At 43.8% G+C, this 16,931-nt stretch overlaps 1 protein-coding gene across 4 annotated transcripts in view; it reads right to left on the reverse strand.

Moving 5' to 3' along the window:
• Window positions 1–1,933: 1,933 nt before the first annotated feature.
• Window positions 1,934–16,931, reverse strand: part of LOC115194108 (recombining binding protein suppressor of hairless) — an 86,391-nt gene continuing 71,393 nt past the window's right edge. For 3 of the 4 annotated variants that reach the window (XM_029753488.1, XM_029753486.1, XM_029753489.1), the window contains 9 exons: window positions 16,147–16,242; window positions 13,653–13,818; window positions 13,055–13,229; window positions 11,234–11,374; window positions 10,930–11,042; window positions 10,546–10,686; window positions 9,788–9,943; window positions 9,460–9,563; window positions 1,934–4,634 (listed from right to left, as the gene is read on the reverse strand). In XM_029753488.1, coding sequence (XP_029609348.1) covers window positions 4,304–4,634; window positions 9,460–9,563; window positions 9,788–9,943; window positions 10,546–10,686; window positions 10,930–11,042; window positions 11,234–11,374; window positions 13,055–13,229; window positions 13,653–13,818; window positions 16,147–16,242 — 1,423 coding nt within the window. In that variant the 3' untranslated portion in view covers window positions 1,934–4,303. The remainder of the gene's footprint in view (window positions 4,635–9,459; window positions 9,564–9,787; window positions 9,944–10,545; window positions 10,687–10,929; window positions 11,043–11,233; window positions 11,375–13,054; window positions 13,230–13,652; window positions 13,819–16,146; window positions 16,243–16,931) is intronic. The other variant, XM_029753487.1, reaches the window with a different exon arrangement.

Consider the following 16,931-nt stretch of genomic DNA (forward strand, 5'->3'; position numbering starts at 1 on the left):
GAGAGAGAGAGAGAGAGAGAGAGAGAGAGAGAGAGAGAGAGAGAGAGAGAGAGAGAGAGAGAGAGAGAGAGAGAGAGAGAGAGAGAGAGAGAGAGAGAGAGAGAGAGAGAGAGAGAGAGAGAGAGAGAGAGAGAGAGAGAGAGAGAGAGAGAGAGGAGACAGTAAGACGGGGACAGAGTGTGTGTGAAAGGACGTGTGAGGGGAAAAAGAAAGGAAAGGTAAGAAATCGGACTGCAGCAAAGCCAAGCGTACAAAGCTAAGAGTGTAAAGGGATGAGAGGGAAAGTCAAAATGTACGTACACAGACAGAGGAGAGACAGAAAGAAAGAGAGAAGCATAAAGCACTTCATAGTGCAGCCAGCCAATAGTCTTGGGGAGTATGTAAGGCTGAGTGCAACAGAGAAAAGGCTCCTCCAACACGCCTTTTCATTTATTTAAAGCTGCATCTCGCTCTGTCCTGTTTCGTTTAGCAGTGCATGAGAAATCTACGTTGTAAAAAGACATTTGGCATATTAGAGGATACATACATACATACATACATAGTTCAGAGCTCATTACAACAACAAAAAAACAACAGCTGCTTTTGGAAGAACAAAACAAACAATATGACTGACAGAAAAATGAAAACCGGTATGTATACAGTATTTTCAAAAAGCATCACACAAGTTGGAGAATATTTTGTATTTTGCTGGGTGAGCTTTTGTTACCATGTTACTAAAGTTTGCTCAGATAATAAAAAGCCATGTAACAACATTCCACCCCTGTAGGGGGGAGAGCTGCCTTCCCCTTGTTGAGTGAAACCTGAGGAAGGGGAGCACTGATGCTCTTCTTGACCATATGGTTGCTCTCTGGACCCACCCTCTCCTCCTGCTCCAATCCTCCATGCCTCCACTGTTCTATAGAGTACATGTAAACAGTTCAACCAGTGTCATGTTCATTAGGGCACACCGTCGCAAAACGTTTTGCAACGTTTTATTCCATTTCCTGCCTACTGAACATGACCCAGCAAAGATAATCAAAGAGATATGAGAACACACACTACCCTTCCACTGTTTAAGAAATGCAGCGCAATGCCACTCCTTCCAAACTCACTCTGGCATCAGTGATAAACGTAAGGAGCAGGCAGGGTGGAGCCCAGAGAGACAACAGAAAGTGTAAAAACAGAAATATAACAACACAAGCAGAATGACATAGGCAACTGACTGAAGGACGCCTTAGGCATTAGAGAGGCGTTCCCAAACTCACTTTGATATCTAAGATATAGCTCACCTCTACCAGCTGAAACGGGCATAATGAAAACACTGCGCAAACCCAAACATATTTGGTGACCACCTTATTGACATATCACAATAGAGTAAAGGGTTAAGAAAGGCCAGTAGCATTTCTCTTTGTTGTGTAAAAAAAGTCCATATTAAGGTGATTAGTGACAAAGCTCATGTTGGTTTGATGCTACAAACTATTCAATTTAGGTTGATACACCCATGCTTTAATTAATAAAAAAAGTAAAACTGTTGCTGGACCGACCTTTTGTAAATCAACAACCCAGGCCAAACTAGGCAGCAAGGGCAATAATGCACTTATTTCTTTGACATAAAATAAGACAAGGGGGGAAACTTTATACCAATAATTTAAAATAATATCAATATTACACTGTTTACATTAACATCAATGGCTGGAAAAATAGAGGGGGGGAAAAAATCTAAATGGGGAGGGGGGAAAAAGCATCCCATAAGTTTGCATTTTTGGGGGGAAATAGAACACTTTTTTTGTTCCCTATTATTAAAGGGATATGACTGTTAAATGGGTACATGAATGACATAGGCCAGAAATACTTTTTAATTAATAAGCAGACATTCAAGTTAAAGCATCATAGTTCTTCCCGGAAGTGTATACAGTTCCACTGTAATACTATGATCAAAGTATTGCCTTTTTTATTTTTGTTGATCCACATATTATTTCCTACAATGAGAGAGAAACAATCACTTGTTTTATATTTGGATCAAGACGGAAGACGGCACGGGACCCAAACAAAGTCCATCTTTACAAGAGCATTGATTGTTTGGAACATGAACGGTGCACACATCCACGCAGGTATGCACGCACCCACCCAACCACCCACCGACGCTTTGAAATGGAGCGAGTCTCACTCACTGATCCATTGTTAGAATACACAGAGGAGCCAAACACACACACACTCTCCCACACACTCACAACCCCCTCACCACACACACACACACACACACACACACACATACACACACACACACGCTGGTGAACTAGTGGTCAGGCAGACAAACCCCAAGAGACACGACGACATGACCTGTACAATATTGCTGTACGTTTTTCCAAATACACATATTCAATAACACAGACACACATCTAGAAGGCCTTATTACTTCTAACAGGAGACTTGATCACCATAAATACAGCCGGTGAGTGTGGCTACTTTCAGAAAGCGAGTTTTACAATGTACATGTAATTGTTGTGTAAGGTCAAAAACCACAGGACGTTAGTTAAAAGGCTTTTAGGAGGCCAAACAGAGGAGCTCAAAGCACTCACAAGACAATGTATCCATGCCAAAATGGAGAAAGCAGGGCACTGTGATAATAAAGTACATATTTTATGTAAGTGTTGTACTTGTACACTGAACAGAGTTAATATTATTCTTTAAAAGGCCCACAAATCTTCCAGAAGGCTGACAATGTGGTTTTGGAGCAGTGGTGCATGGATTGCATTATGGGTAATGTAATCCAATGAAACAACTTAACGAGTGGTGTTAAGACAGACTGTTTTTTGCAACACACAGGTTCTTGCAAGTTACGTTAATGGAAAGGGCAGGTCGTTGGAAGGGTAACGGTTCTCTTTGACATTTAAGTTAGCGGTAAGGCCACATCAAATTGGAAGTGTCTGGTCTTTTCTGTTTTCTCAAAACAATGGAAGTTTTAAATACCAAGAGGACTATACACAGGAAGACACCAAGGCCTGGTGAGACAGTATACGGACTGACAGATTTCAAGACGTCGTCAGATACTTCTGTGGCGACCAATACATCGGCATGATCTCAACATGGGATATATGACACGATTTCTTCTGACTGTGTGCACAGTAATAATATACAGTTCTAAGGCTACCTTTTCAATTTGATGACTAGAATCATAAAATGTATGTGGAAATGACAAACTATTTTGTAATTGGTAGTGGAAGTCTAGTTTTTGAAGTTTTAAATAAATGGAAGAATTCTGCAGACTTCGCTATGGCTCCTTGTGTGATGTACAGATGTAATTTCCAACGGAAACGTAGCTAGAAGCACACAGAGAGTATTGCAGACAAGGCAGAGGCATTGCTTAAAGCTTTTCTTTTTAAAGACTTCATAAAAACCAATGAGAATCCAAAATTAGGCCTGCTGAGGTTACTTCCTAACACAAACCGAACCTTCGGTTAGGTAAACAAAACAAAAAGAAATCCCCAGACTTAGTCTTTTTTTTTTTAAGAGCAAAGTATCAAAAATTGAACGTTCCGTCCAAAAGACCGGGGGGAATAAGCAGGCGTTTGACGGAGATAAGGAGTAAGGGTAGCTATAATACACAAGCCAGGTCGGGATTTGGCCCCCCCAAAAAAGGCCAAAGCTAGGAGGGTGAGAATAGAAACTATTTGGTAACAAAAGTGTACTATATATTTCATACAAAAAAGGTATGGAGAAAATGTACCTTTACTAAAGCTTATACAAGATCCTTGGTCCATAAAAACTATGTTATCATCATCACGTTTTTATATGTGTCCCTCTATACCCACTCCTCGCTCTCCCTCCAACAACGATACATCTCGCCCCCTTTACAGAAACATACACAAACTAACGCAACATATAAAAACAAAGGAGGAAAAAAATGATCAGAGGGAGAGGAAAAAAAGCACAAAAACTATCCTTTTATGTTAACATTTTATACATGTGGTGGATGCATCGCTGTTGTGGTATCGATTTTCTCACGGCCGTCAAAGGCGCTGGTGCTCTGAGCCAATAGGAACCTATTCCACAGCTCCAACACCAGAGACGAGATGGTAGCGGCAAGGAGTCCCACACAGTTTCGCTTATTTTCGTTGGTTGACAACTTTTGACATCGTTCTTTCCTTCGAATTCCTCCTCTTCCTCCCTTTTGTCCGACCAATTTCCTATTTCAGCTTCTTTTTTTGTATCCAAAATCAATATGCAGCACTTTTAGAGAGTCAGTTTACTTTGTAGTCTTTTCTTACCATGTGGTACGTTTTGCTCTCAAGGCATATTGTGTGTATAAGTGTATGTGTGTGTGTTAGGACACCACAGTGGCGGCCGTGGAAGAGGACGTGACTCCTGCGTTGGAGCCGTTGGGGCCGTAGGTGTTGTTAGCGTCGCTGTTGTTAGCGATGTTGCTGCTAGCCGTGAGCAGGCGGTCGCTGCCCGCCCGCAGGATGGCTCCGGCAGCGTTGCAGTGCGGCCGCGGCCCGGGCTCCGGCGTGTAGGTGAAGGTGAGTGTGGTGGAGTAGATGATCCCGTCGTTTCGCACCAGCGTGACGGGTACCTGCACCGGCTGCCGCACCCAGCGCCAGCCCTCGCGGAAGGCAGAGATGTCGGGCACCACGCACAGCATGCTCTCCGCACACCTGCAGGCGGAGGTAGAGAGAGAAAGAGTCAGAGAGGGTTTCAGCTCTCTAGATTTAATTATATTTGGGTTGACTCCCTCACTCTGTGATGACCTCAGTGTAGACCAAAGGCAAAAAAAAGATAGGTAATGCAACGACCCCATGTCAGTTGACAATTAACATGTCGGTTGAGTATTATCTTTCATGGTCCTTCAGGAAGGATTATATCAAAACGATTTAAGTATACCAATGGTTAACATGCTTCCATCAAGCACTATGGGAGGCCCATATATTCCCTCATACCTTACACAGTGTCTGTGCTGTGCCTCAGATCTTGTACAAAAACAGCCCTGTAAAACATCCCACGATACACACATCTCACACAATTGGGTCAAATGGGGACCGTGGCGTTCTCAGTGTACATTGGGACCACTTACACACCATCCTGCAGCCGACAACCACCTCAACATTTCACTCACAGCATCTCCCAGTAGCGTATTACAACCAGGATGAATGGCACACTGATAGTCATACAGAACCCCTATTGTTTATCACATGGTAACCATAGAGCTCTTTCATCTGTTCTAAAGACTCTTCCTTCATGGGAGCAGCCATAAACACTGGGTCGCCAATTCATCTATAAAATTCTACATGAAAAGGAAAAAGTACCTTCGGGGTACTTTGAAACTGCCCATATCTGAGCCTAAATTAAATTCTGTTTTGTTCAGTTAGTATAAATTGGCTCAGAACATTGTTTTGACTTGGATCAAAGCACACCAATGTAAGATGGCATTATTATGTAAACTGGCCAATTACTTTGTAAGCTGTCCCCTGGTTTGTCGAAGTGGTAGTCTTTTACAGTTTATAATGGCTAATTAGGTCAGACTGAATTGGGACATCCTCGTTCCCTTTTCAGAAACATATATCTCATGGATAAAGCTCATTAAACATTTGTAACAGTTTCAGTTCAAACCAAATCAAATTGTATTGGTCACATGGTTAGCAGATGTTAATGCAAGAGTAGCGAAATGCTTGTGCTTCTGGTTCCGACAGTGCAGTAATATCTAACAAGTGATCTAACAATTCCCCAACAACTACCTAATACACACAAATCTAAAAAGGGGTGAATGAGAATATGTACATATAAATATATGGATGAGCGATTGCAGAGGGGCATAGGCAAGGTGCAATAGATGGTATAAAATACAGTATATACATATGATATGAGTAATGTCAGATATGTAAATTTCCCACCCAATCTACCTACCTCATCCCCATACTGTTTTTATTTTAATTAACTTTTCTGCTCTTTTGCACACCAGTATTTCTATTTGCACATCATCATATGCTCATTTATCACTCCAGTGTTAACCTGCTAAATTGTAATTATTCGCTCCTATGGCCTATTTATTGCCTACCTCCTCATGCGATTTGCACACACTGTTTATAGACTTTTTTTTCTCTACTGTGTCATTGACTTGTTTATTGTGTTATTGGCTTGTTAATTGTTGACTCCGTGTGTAACTCTGTGTTGTTGTCTGTGTCACACTGCTTTGATTTATCTTGGCCAGGTCGCATTTGTAAATGAGAACTTGTTCTCAACTAGCCTACCTGGTTAAATAAAAGGTGAAAAAAAAATATAATAATAATAATAATAATAAAGATACGTAAACATTATTCAAATGGCATTATATAAAGTGGCATTGTTTAGTGACTGGTGATCCATTTGTTAATGTTGCCAGTGATTGGGTCTCCATGTAGGCAGCAGCCTCTCTGAGTTTGTGATTGCTGTTTAGCAGTCTGATGGCCTTGAAATAGAAGCTGTTCTTCAGACTCTCGGTCCCAGCTTTGATGCACCTGTACTGACCTCGCCTTCTGGATGTTAGCAGGGAAAACAGGCAGTGCTCGGATGGTTGTTGTCTTTGATGATCTTTTTTGCCTTCCTGTGACATCGGGTGCTATAGGTGTCATGGAAGACAGGTAGTTTGGCCCCGGTGATGCGTTGTCCAGACCGCACCACCCTCTGGAGAGCCTTGCGGTTAAGGGCGGAGCAATTGCCGTACCAGGCGGTGATACAGCCTAACAAGATGCTCTCGATTGTGGATCTGTAAAAGTTAGTCAGGGTTTTGGGTGACAAGACAAATTTCTTCAGCCTCCTGAGGTTGAAGAGGTGCTGTTGCGCATTCTTCACCACAATGTCTGTGTGGGTGGACCATTTCAGTTTGTCGTTGATGTGTACGCCGAGGAACTTAAATTAAAACATTTCCTCCACTGCTGTCCCTTCGATGTGGATAGGGAGGTGCGATAGTCCACGATCATCTCCTTTGTTTTGTTGACGTTGAGTGAGAGGTTGTTTTCCTGACACCACACTCCCGAGTGCCCTCACCTCCTCCCTGTAGGCTGTCTCGTCGTTGTTGGTAATCAAGCCAACTACTGTTGTGTCATCTGCAAACTTGATGATTGATTTGGAGGCGTGCATGGCCACGCAGTCATGGGTGAACAGGGAGTACAGGAGGGGGCTGAGCACACACCCTTGTGGGGCCCCAGTGTTGAGGGTCAGCGAGGTGGAGATGTTGTTTCCTACCTTCGTGGTGAAGGTGGTGAGGGCGGCCCGTCAGAAAGTCCAGAACCAAATTGCACAGGGCGGGGTTGAGGCCCAGGGCCTCCAGTTTGATGATGAGCTTGGAGAGCACTATGGTGTTGAATGCTGAGCTGTACTCAATGAACAGCATTCTTACATAGGTATTCCTCTTGTCCAGATGGGTTACTGCAGTGTGCAGTGTGATGGCGATTGCATCGTCTGTGGACCTGTTAGGGAGGTATGCAAACTGAAGTGGGTCTAGGGTAACAGGTAAGGTGGAGGTGATATGATCCTTGACTAGTCTCTCAAAGCACCATGATGACAGAAGTGAGTGCTACGGGGCGATAGTCATTCAGTTCAGTTATCTTTGCCTTCTTGGGTACAGGAACAATGGTGGCCATCTTGAAGCATGTGGGGACAGCAGGTTGGGATAGGGAGTGATTGATTATGTCCGTAAACACATCAGCCAGCTGGTATGCGCATGCTCTGAGGACGCGGCTAGGGATGTCGTCTGGGCCAGCAGCCTTGAGAGGGTTAACACATTTAAATGTTTTACTCACGTCGGCCACAGAGAAGGAGAGGGCGCAGTTCTTGTTAGCGGGTCGCGACAGTGGCACTGTATTATCCTCAAAGGGTGCAAAGAAGGTGTTTAGCTTATCTGGAAGCAAGACGTCAGTGTCCGTGACGTGGCTGGTTTTCTTTTTGTAGTCTGATTTCCTGTAGACCCTGCCACATATGTCTCGTGTTTGAGCCGTTGAATTGCAACTCCATTTTGAACCTGTACTGGCATTTTGCTTGTTTGATTACCTTACGGAGGGATTAACTACACTGTTCATATTCCGCCACCTCCCCAGACACCTTTCCATGGTAAAATGCTGCGGTTTGCGCTTTCAGTTTTGCACGAATGCCTCCACACAACCACGGTTCCTGGTTAGGTTAGGTTTTAATAGTCACAGTCGGTACATCGCCAATGCATTTCCTTATAAATTCACTCACCAAGTCAGCGTATAGGTCGATGTTATTCTCTTTGGCTGCCCGGAAAATATCCCAGTCCGCGTGATCAAAACAATCTTGAAGCGTGGATTCCGATTGGTCAGACCAGTGTTGAATGGTTCTAGTCACTGGTACATCCTGTTTGAGTTTCTACCTATAAGACGGTAGGTGCAAGATGGTGTCGTGGTTGGATTTGCCGAAGGGAGGGCGGGGGAGGGCTTTGTATGCATCGCGGAAGTTAGAGTAGCAGTGGTCGAGTGTATTACCCCCACGCGTAGTGCAATCAATATGCTGATAGAATTTAGGTAGCCTTGTTCTCAAATTTGCTTTGTTAAGATCCCCAGCTAATATAAATGCAGCCTCAGGATATATGGTTTCCAGTTTACATTGAGTCCAGTGAAGTTCTTTGAGGACTATCTTGGTGTCTGCTTGAGGGGGAATGTACACCGCTGTGAAGTTAACTGACGAGAATTCTCTTGGAAGGTAATATGGCCGGCATTTGATTGTGAGGAATTCTAGGTCGGGTGAGCAGAAGGACTTGAGTTCCTGTATATTGTTATGATTACACCAAGAGTCGTTAATCATGAAGCATACCCCCCCCGCCCTTCCTCTTCCCAGAGAGCTGTTTGTCTCTGTCGGCACGATGCATGGAGAAGCCCGGTGGCTGAACCGATTCCGACAACATATCCCGAGAGAGCCCTGTTTCCATGAAACAGAGAATGTTACAATCTCTGATGTCTCTCTGGAAGGCAACCCTTGCTTGAATTTCGTCTACCTTGTTGTCAAGAGACTGGACATTGGCGAGTAGTATACTCGGGAGCGGTGGGTGATGTGCACGTCTACGGAGCCTGACCAGGAGGCCGCTCCGTCTGCCCCTTCTGCGGCGCTATTGTTTTGGGTTGGCTTCTGGGATTAGATCCATTGTCCTGGGTGGTGGTCCAAACAGAGGATCCGCTTCGGGAAAGTCGTATTCCTGGTCGTAATGTTGGTAAGTTGACGTCGCTCTTATATCCAATAGTTCTTCCTGGCTGTATGTAATAAGACTTAAGATTTCCTGGGGTAACAATGTAAGAAATAATACATTAAAAGGCATCTCTGTCGGTGCCATCTTTAGCATCTTCAGTTGGACTTAATTTTAATCCACAAGTGTTTCTGAAATCCCTGGAAAAGAATTGGCTGGAAAAGCTGGACTTTTGGAGAAAGTTACCGGAATTTTACAACCCTAGTATTGAGATAGCGCAAACTGAAAGGAGCAGGGAGGTGTGTCGGTACCTGTACATGGTCTCTGCCTCGACGTCTCCAAACCAGACCCTCAGGTTTGGAGTGAAGTTCTGTCCCGTCAGCTCCAGCATGGCCACATCCCCACCACCGTTTAGCTTCACAAACACACAAATACAACAAGTCTAAATGTTTATGTCTTGTTGGCGGAGGAAAAGATGGAATGGCGTAAAGGGTCTAAAGGACGTGTGTGTACAAATATTTTTGGAGCACTGCGAGAGGAACAAATAGTTGTTTATGATAGGAATGGAGTGCGTGTGTGTGCATCCGTGTGTGTGTGTCTGTCTGTCTGTCTATATGTGTGTGTGTGTCCCTTTCTAACCTGTAAACTCTCGACCACAGGCACGGGGGTGACAGGCGAGTGGACGGGGCCCATGCCCTCGTAGAAGGTGTACTCAGCCTTGTCCGTGCTGATGATTGTCCAGGACGCTCCGTCGTTGATCATCTCTTTGTTTGGTTCCTTTGGGCATGGAGTGGCCTGGGGGGAGGCAGACACACACACATACACGTCAAAGGGAGCCAGTAGCGGTTGCTCGTCAGATGTAGATATAGATAGGTAAATTAATATAGATGTGGTTGTTATGACCGTCGCTGTATCCTGGTTAAGTTGTTGTTTCTATGGTGATCTCTGATGTAGAGTTAGATCGAGAGAGAACACCTAAGCGAGGGACCTATTACGTGTCACCTTAACATTATATTAACTCAGTTAGAGGATGAGGATCACTCCAAATCGGTCATCTCCCTGAGATGGAATCACAAGGCAATAAAAATCTCTTAGAAAAACAAAGGCTGTGACCTATTCGAGCAAAGGGGACCAGCACAGAGCACCGACAAGCTTTGTCCTCCATTTTGAGGTGGGATCTGATTAACAATGTTCAATTTGAAGATTGCAAATCGGTCATTATCGTAGAAATTAACTAAATGGTCACTATCCAGGAAGACGTTTCCTAAAAAGGTAATTCTGATTGGTAACAGCAAGTGGTGTGGTCAAAATTATGGCAAATGGCAGTGTGTAGTTTGAGTAGAAGGTTGCGACTAAATTGAGTTGGAAGTTGCATTGGGAGGAAGTGTCTCACTCACTTGAAACTGGATGATCCTCTCTTGGGAAAGGCACAGGTACATGCGCTCTGTGTCCTTCAGGTAGAAGGCACACTTGTGGAGCTGGGAGACGGGGTCGTCTGCATCCAGCAGGGCCGTCTGCTTGTCCACTTTACGGATGATCTGACCCACACAGAGAGGATGGTGTTTAGTTGTCGGAGCAGCAGCGTACAAATCACGTCAAGACATTAACTGGCAACTTTAATTAATGTGCGTGTGTGTGTGTGTCAGTAATAACGACAGAGAGATCATTTGACATGCATAAAGACAAAATATATCAAATACAACAACAACAAAAAAGAGTTATGTGAGAAGAATTGAAAGAGGTGAGGGGTGAGAAACAAAAGTAAAAGTGGTGGGTAGTACCAGTCGTGGCAGGGCCATCCCGGTGACAGAGCAGACCAGTTTGACCGTCTGTCCGTAGTGGATATAGCCATCTCTCACAGTGAACTCCTCTCCTTCGGACTCCTCGTCATCCACTGGGAAACACAACACATGAGAAATGGTCACACAACAATTAATTCAGGCTACAGTAAATGTATGTGTGGTTAGTGTGTATATGAGAAAGCGTATAGGATTGATTAAGAATTGAGTGTGTGTGCGAGAAATGTGAGTATACATGTACGAGCGTGTGTTGGTGCGCATGCTTGCGTGTGTGTATGAGACTCACACAGGTGGATGTAGAAGGCACCCCATTGCTGGGAGCTGGCATGAAAGTTTCCCCCCTCCACATGTAGGTAGCGTGTGCTGACCGTCTGGGACCGCAACCGGTTGAACAGGGCCACCTTGGTCCCCGATGCAATACACACTGCAGTAGGAGAGACACACAGAGAGAGAGATAAAGAGACCACACTAAAACGTAACAACCCCCAAAACGTCCCCATCACCGCAAGATGAGATTAAGAAGTGTGATTAGAGGGTAGAGAACGGAACGCAAAACAAACACAGGTATTTGACAATATTGAACATTGGGTCATTTTCATGCCTCGGTTGTCATCCGGTTTTTTGTTGTTGATGTAGCGCCCTCTGAAGAGCAATAACGGCATTGTGAAGGGTAGAGATCAGCATTGGTTAGAGTACTTCAAAAGATGCCTCCTTCCTTCCTCCCTTCCTTGACGTAATCACTCATGAACAATGATAAGATAGGTGAAATTGAGGGTTCCAATATACATCTTTCACTAAGAAAGTCATGTTCGATTAATGGTAACCTCAATGAGGGGAGGAGGGAAGGATGCCTTTTCAAAGCATTTGAGCAGGGCCTTACGAGTGATATTGACATGTAGATTGTGTTTGTATAGCAGATCTGCGTATTTGATTATTTGTTATTTAAATACGTATTACCGGCATATGAGTATTTTTAAATAATGTTTCCCGAATTTTATTTGAAAGTATTTTCTAATAATTTCCTATATATAGCCTATTATTTGAAACTACACTGAACAGAAATATAAACGCAACATGTAAAGTGTTGGTCCCATGTTTCATGAGATAAAAAAAATAAATCCCAGAAATGTTTCACACTCTGAAGAAGATTATTTCGCTCAAATTTTGTGCACAAATTTGTTTAATGTCCCTGTTCGTGAGCATTTCTCCTTTGCAAAGATAATCCATCCATCTGACAGGTATGGCATATCAATTAGCTGATTAAACAGCATGATCATTACACAACACAATCCCACAGATGTCTCAAGTTTTGAGGGAGCGTGCAATTGGCAAGCTAACTGCAGGAATGTCCACCAGAGCTGATGTCAGAGAATTTAAATGTTAATTTCTCTACCATAAACTGTCTCCAACATCATTTTAGAGAATTTGGCAGTACATCCAACCGGCCTCACAACCGCAGACCACGTGTAACCATGCCAGCCCAGGACCTCCACATCCGGCTTCTTCACCTTTGGGATCGTCTGAGTGGTGGTGGGGGGGTGCTGAGGAGTATTTATATCTGTAATAAAGCACTTTTGTGGGGAGAAAATAATTCAGATTGGCCTGGCCTGCCTCCCCAGTGGATGGGCCTTGCTGCCAAGTGGGTGGGCCTATGCCCTCCCAGGCCCACCCATGGCTGTACCCCTGCCCAGTCATGTGAAATCCATAGATTAGGGCCTAATTTATTTATTTCAGTGGACTAAATTCCTTACATGAACTGTAACTCAGTAAAATCTTTGAAATTGTTGCGTTTATATTTTTGTTCAGTATATTTTCAAATACTTATTTCTAAACGCACTATTTCAAATTCCAAACAGACCTGGGTTCAAATGCATGGGAGTATTTCAATATGTGTATTTGATAATACACTTGTCTGTGTATTTGATTATTTTCAAATAAATGCCAATACTTTCCAAGCGTATTTCCAAATACGTTCCAATATACATGTGTTTCCAAAGAAACGTCTTTGAAAGTCATTTAAATACTCTAAATAGTATTTGAACCCAGGTCTGGTTCGTAAAGTGTAGTGTGTGTGTGCGCGTCCGCCTGTGTGTTGTGTGTGACTCACGATCTGCGTTCTTCAGGGACTGCTTCTTTTTGGAGGGCTTGGAGATTACTTTGATTCTCTTGCTGAGGAAGACGCCGATGTCTGTGCTGTTGCCGTAAAACATCTTGACGGACAGCATGAAGTGCTTTCTCTTGTCGGAGTCTGATATGTACAAGGTTTTGGCTGTGCAATAGTTCTGAGGTGGAGGGATGGAGAGGGAGTAGAAAGATGGGCTTATTTAGGAATGGCAGGTACCGGTTAGTATTTGCTTTGGTGTGTGTGTGTGTGTGTGTGTGTGTGTGTGTGTGTGTGTGTGTGTGTGTGTGTGTGTGTGTGTGTGTGTGTGTGTGTGTGTGTGTGTGTGTGTGTGTGTGTGTGTGAGATTAAGCAACGGTTGTCAGATAGTGTGAGGCACTGTTTTGAACGTGTGTCTATATGAGTGTGTGTGTGTGACAGAGATATTATTTGTCATTATTATGAAATAATTATAGACAGAAGGTGAGAAACAAAGAGTAACAATGTAGTGTGTGTGAGCATGTGAACAAGAGAGTGAGGTGAGGGTTGAGAGGAAGAAAGTGAGAGAGTAAAAGTGAAGGAAAGAAATGTGTGTGTACCCTACCTTTCCCTCTAGATTGAGTTGCTGCATCTCTTGGTCAGAGTTTCCTATCCCTATGAAGGCACAGGGCTGAGACTCCTGTTCCGAGCAGCCGTCTCTCTCCATTTGCTCCTTCTTTTTCTTCCAGCCAGAGCCCATCAGGTACACACACGGGGGAGGACAGAAGAACCTGCACGCACACACACACACAATGCCATCAGTATAACTGAACTACACACCAAATTATTAATATGATGACTTTACGCAGACATAACGGAAAAGAACAGCCTAGACATTTGTTCATGTTTCACTTTCTGCCACTAGATGGCACTGTGGTATCGAAATACAGTGGCAGTCATTGCACTGGGAATGAAGTGTCAGTCGATTTCTTTGCGTGACAGACAACTTGGCAAAACATCTACTTAAATCCTGTAAAACTTTGTTTAATTTAAGGGGGGGGGGGAATGAAATGTTATTACAATAACCCATTTGGCGAGCTGTAATCTGACAAGAACTTGCATTTTAGCCAGTACCTCAGCCTATCAGCGAGACAGGTCAGGAGAACAATGGAGATGCCAAAAACAACACATTTACTAGTTTGCTATTGAATTGAATTAATTTTGGGTAACAGACATATACAACAAAATGTACAATGTGGACCCAGTGGATATCACTTGAAAGTATTAATTACAACGCTTGTTTTCAAAGTGATCCTCGATGGCATCTTATAAGTCATGTCACTTTAGAAAGAAATTATAAATTCACCAAATTTTTTTAAGAAATCCCCCACACCTAGTTTAGATGACTCTTCAACCAAACCAAAGTGCTTTATTTGTAGTAGCTGGTGAGGAAAAGAGGAAAGTCGGTCAGCCTATGTTGCTCTCGATATGACTTTGTCAAATGAGACTGTGTGTCTAGTCTGATGAGGTGAGTGACACATAACACGAGTCTGTGTGAGAGTGATGTCTACTTTCACCTCCTACAATAGAGAAGAGATAAAGAGATGGAGCTTTCTGAGGAAAACCCCTGTGAATACAAAAGAGCACGCAAATACACACACGCAACTCCTTCATGCTCAGAGCTCCTTTGTGTATCAACACACACAGACTGTAAACACACACACACACACACACACACACACACACACACACACACACACACACACACACACACACACACACACAGCTATGCCATGTATTGGACAGGTCTTCCTTATACAGAGGGACACACACACCCAGCGAGCTGACCCAAACATACGTTGGTCTGTTTAGAATCAAACCCTAACTCACAAGTGTGTGTGTGACTATATGATTGTGTAACAGTGATTATCTATGCAACACCAGCATACACTCCTCATGTTGGAAGTTGGACCTGTTCCAGTGAGCGAACCATAGGGACTAAACACAGACTAAACAGATGCATTACAGTAGAGTTAAACTGTAGAGACTACGTAAATGACTCCAATAGTTAATGAATAAGTGGTAGACGAGGGGAATGGGGCCTGTATAAAATGTTCTGTATATTAGGCTTTGTGACTGATTATGAAAACTAGAATGACTGGATATCTAATGTATCCCTGGGTGCATTGCTACAACGGGTCAGACCACAAAATGGGCCTCTCTCACATCTCGACCCCGGGGCCCCAGTCGGTGTAACTTTAACCAGAGAGAAGCACGGAGAGTGGAGGAATTCCTCTATTTAACACACACACACACACACACACACACACACACACACACACACACACACACACACACACACACACACACACACACACACACACACACACACACACACACACACACACACACACACACACACACACACCTGCTCCTCCTCTCTCGTGCTCCAAACCTCGGAGGTGTCACAGTGTTGGCTGAGAGCTCCTGATTTACTAAGAGATCGTCCTGTTGTAATGGCAGCCAGGGCTCAAACCCTTTCAGTCTGTCTAACTCCATATATCTATTTATTTACTTCACCCAGGATGACCATATTAAGTACAGCTGAATTACTCTCTACACACACACACACCACCATTCTAACCCAACCTACAACGACTAGGCAAAATCTTACCCACTTCTCCCAATTCATTACCCTTTACTTACCTCAGTGTGCTCCGCAACCCTTTAACCCTACGTGTCTGGGGGCATGAATGTGCCCTACCTGCCTAACCTTACCATCTACACTTTAACCTCCTATTCCCTACACCCCTAACCCCTGTGTCTCTATGGCCTTCACCTGAATGTGCCCTGCAGAGAACTTAACTGCTCACTTCCCCGTCTGACCCGCGGTGGGAAATGGAAAGCCGGAGAGGCCAAAACACCAACGTCACACACAGACACATTGGAATGTGGCTTTTCTTTTTTCTCTACTGCCTTTTAGTCCATTCTATTAACCCACAAACTAAATTGAAACCGGGAACTCTTCAACATGCCTTTCTAGGTATGGAATGTGTGAGGTATGTTGGAAATCGGGAGAGTATGGAAAGCGGTGCGTAGGCTAAGTGGTGGTCGGTTACCTTTTTTCATTGCCATAAGATTTCTGTGCAACTTTCGCATGCAGGATCAGGACAGTTTGGTCTCCTCGCTCCTTCAGGTAATTCCGCATCGCTTCCCTGAGAGGAGAAGCGAGAGAAAGAGAGGGGAGGAGAGAGAAAGAGAGGGATGGAAAGAAAGAAGGAGAGAGGAGAGAGAAAGAGGTTTGTTATTCATCCATTCACATAAAAAGTTATAGATGACAGAAGCGACAAAGATTAAATAGATGAGACTAAAAAACTAGAACATGTGAAAACTTGGGGTCACTAAAACTAACACCTGAAACAGAGAGGTAGGAACATGAGATGAGGAGGAAAAGCATACAAGTTCCACTTTGATTAGCCAATTCTCTGGTGTGCTGAAGAATATGTTGCTTACACACACACACACACACACACACACACACACACACACACACACACACACACACACACACACAGTTTGGGCAAAAAGCTATGTTCTCTCCAGCTGGGCTGAGTTGGGGGCGGGAGGGGGGAGGCACAGAGGGATAGTGCTTAATGAGGGGGAAGGAGAGGAGAGAGAGAAAGAAAGAGAGAGGAGAGGGAAAAAGAAAAAACACCAAAGCCCTGAGCTCACCACCAAAGAATCCACATCTTGTGTCAAAATGTTGCAAGGTCCGTGCTCCAATTACTTTTGTCAACTAAGCAAAAACATTCTCATGCCGGCCCCCCACACACACACAAAAAAAGAAAAAGTTCAATATTTTTGGAATGTTAACTCCTTACATTAACCCCGCAATCGCAATAAT

Source organism: Salmo trutta, chromosome 5, assembly GCF_901001165.1.
Source record: "Salmo trutta chromosome 5, fSalTru1.1, whole genome shotgun sequence".
Taxonomy (NCBI): Eukaryota; Metazoa; Chordata; class Actinopteri; order Salmoniformes; family Salmonidae; genus Salmo; species Salmo trutta.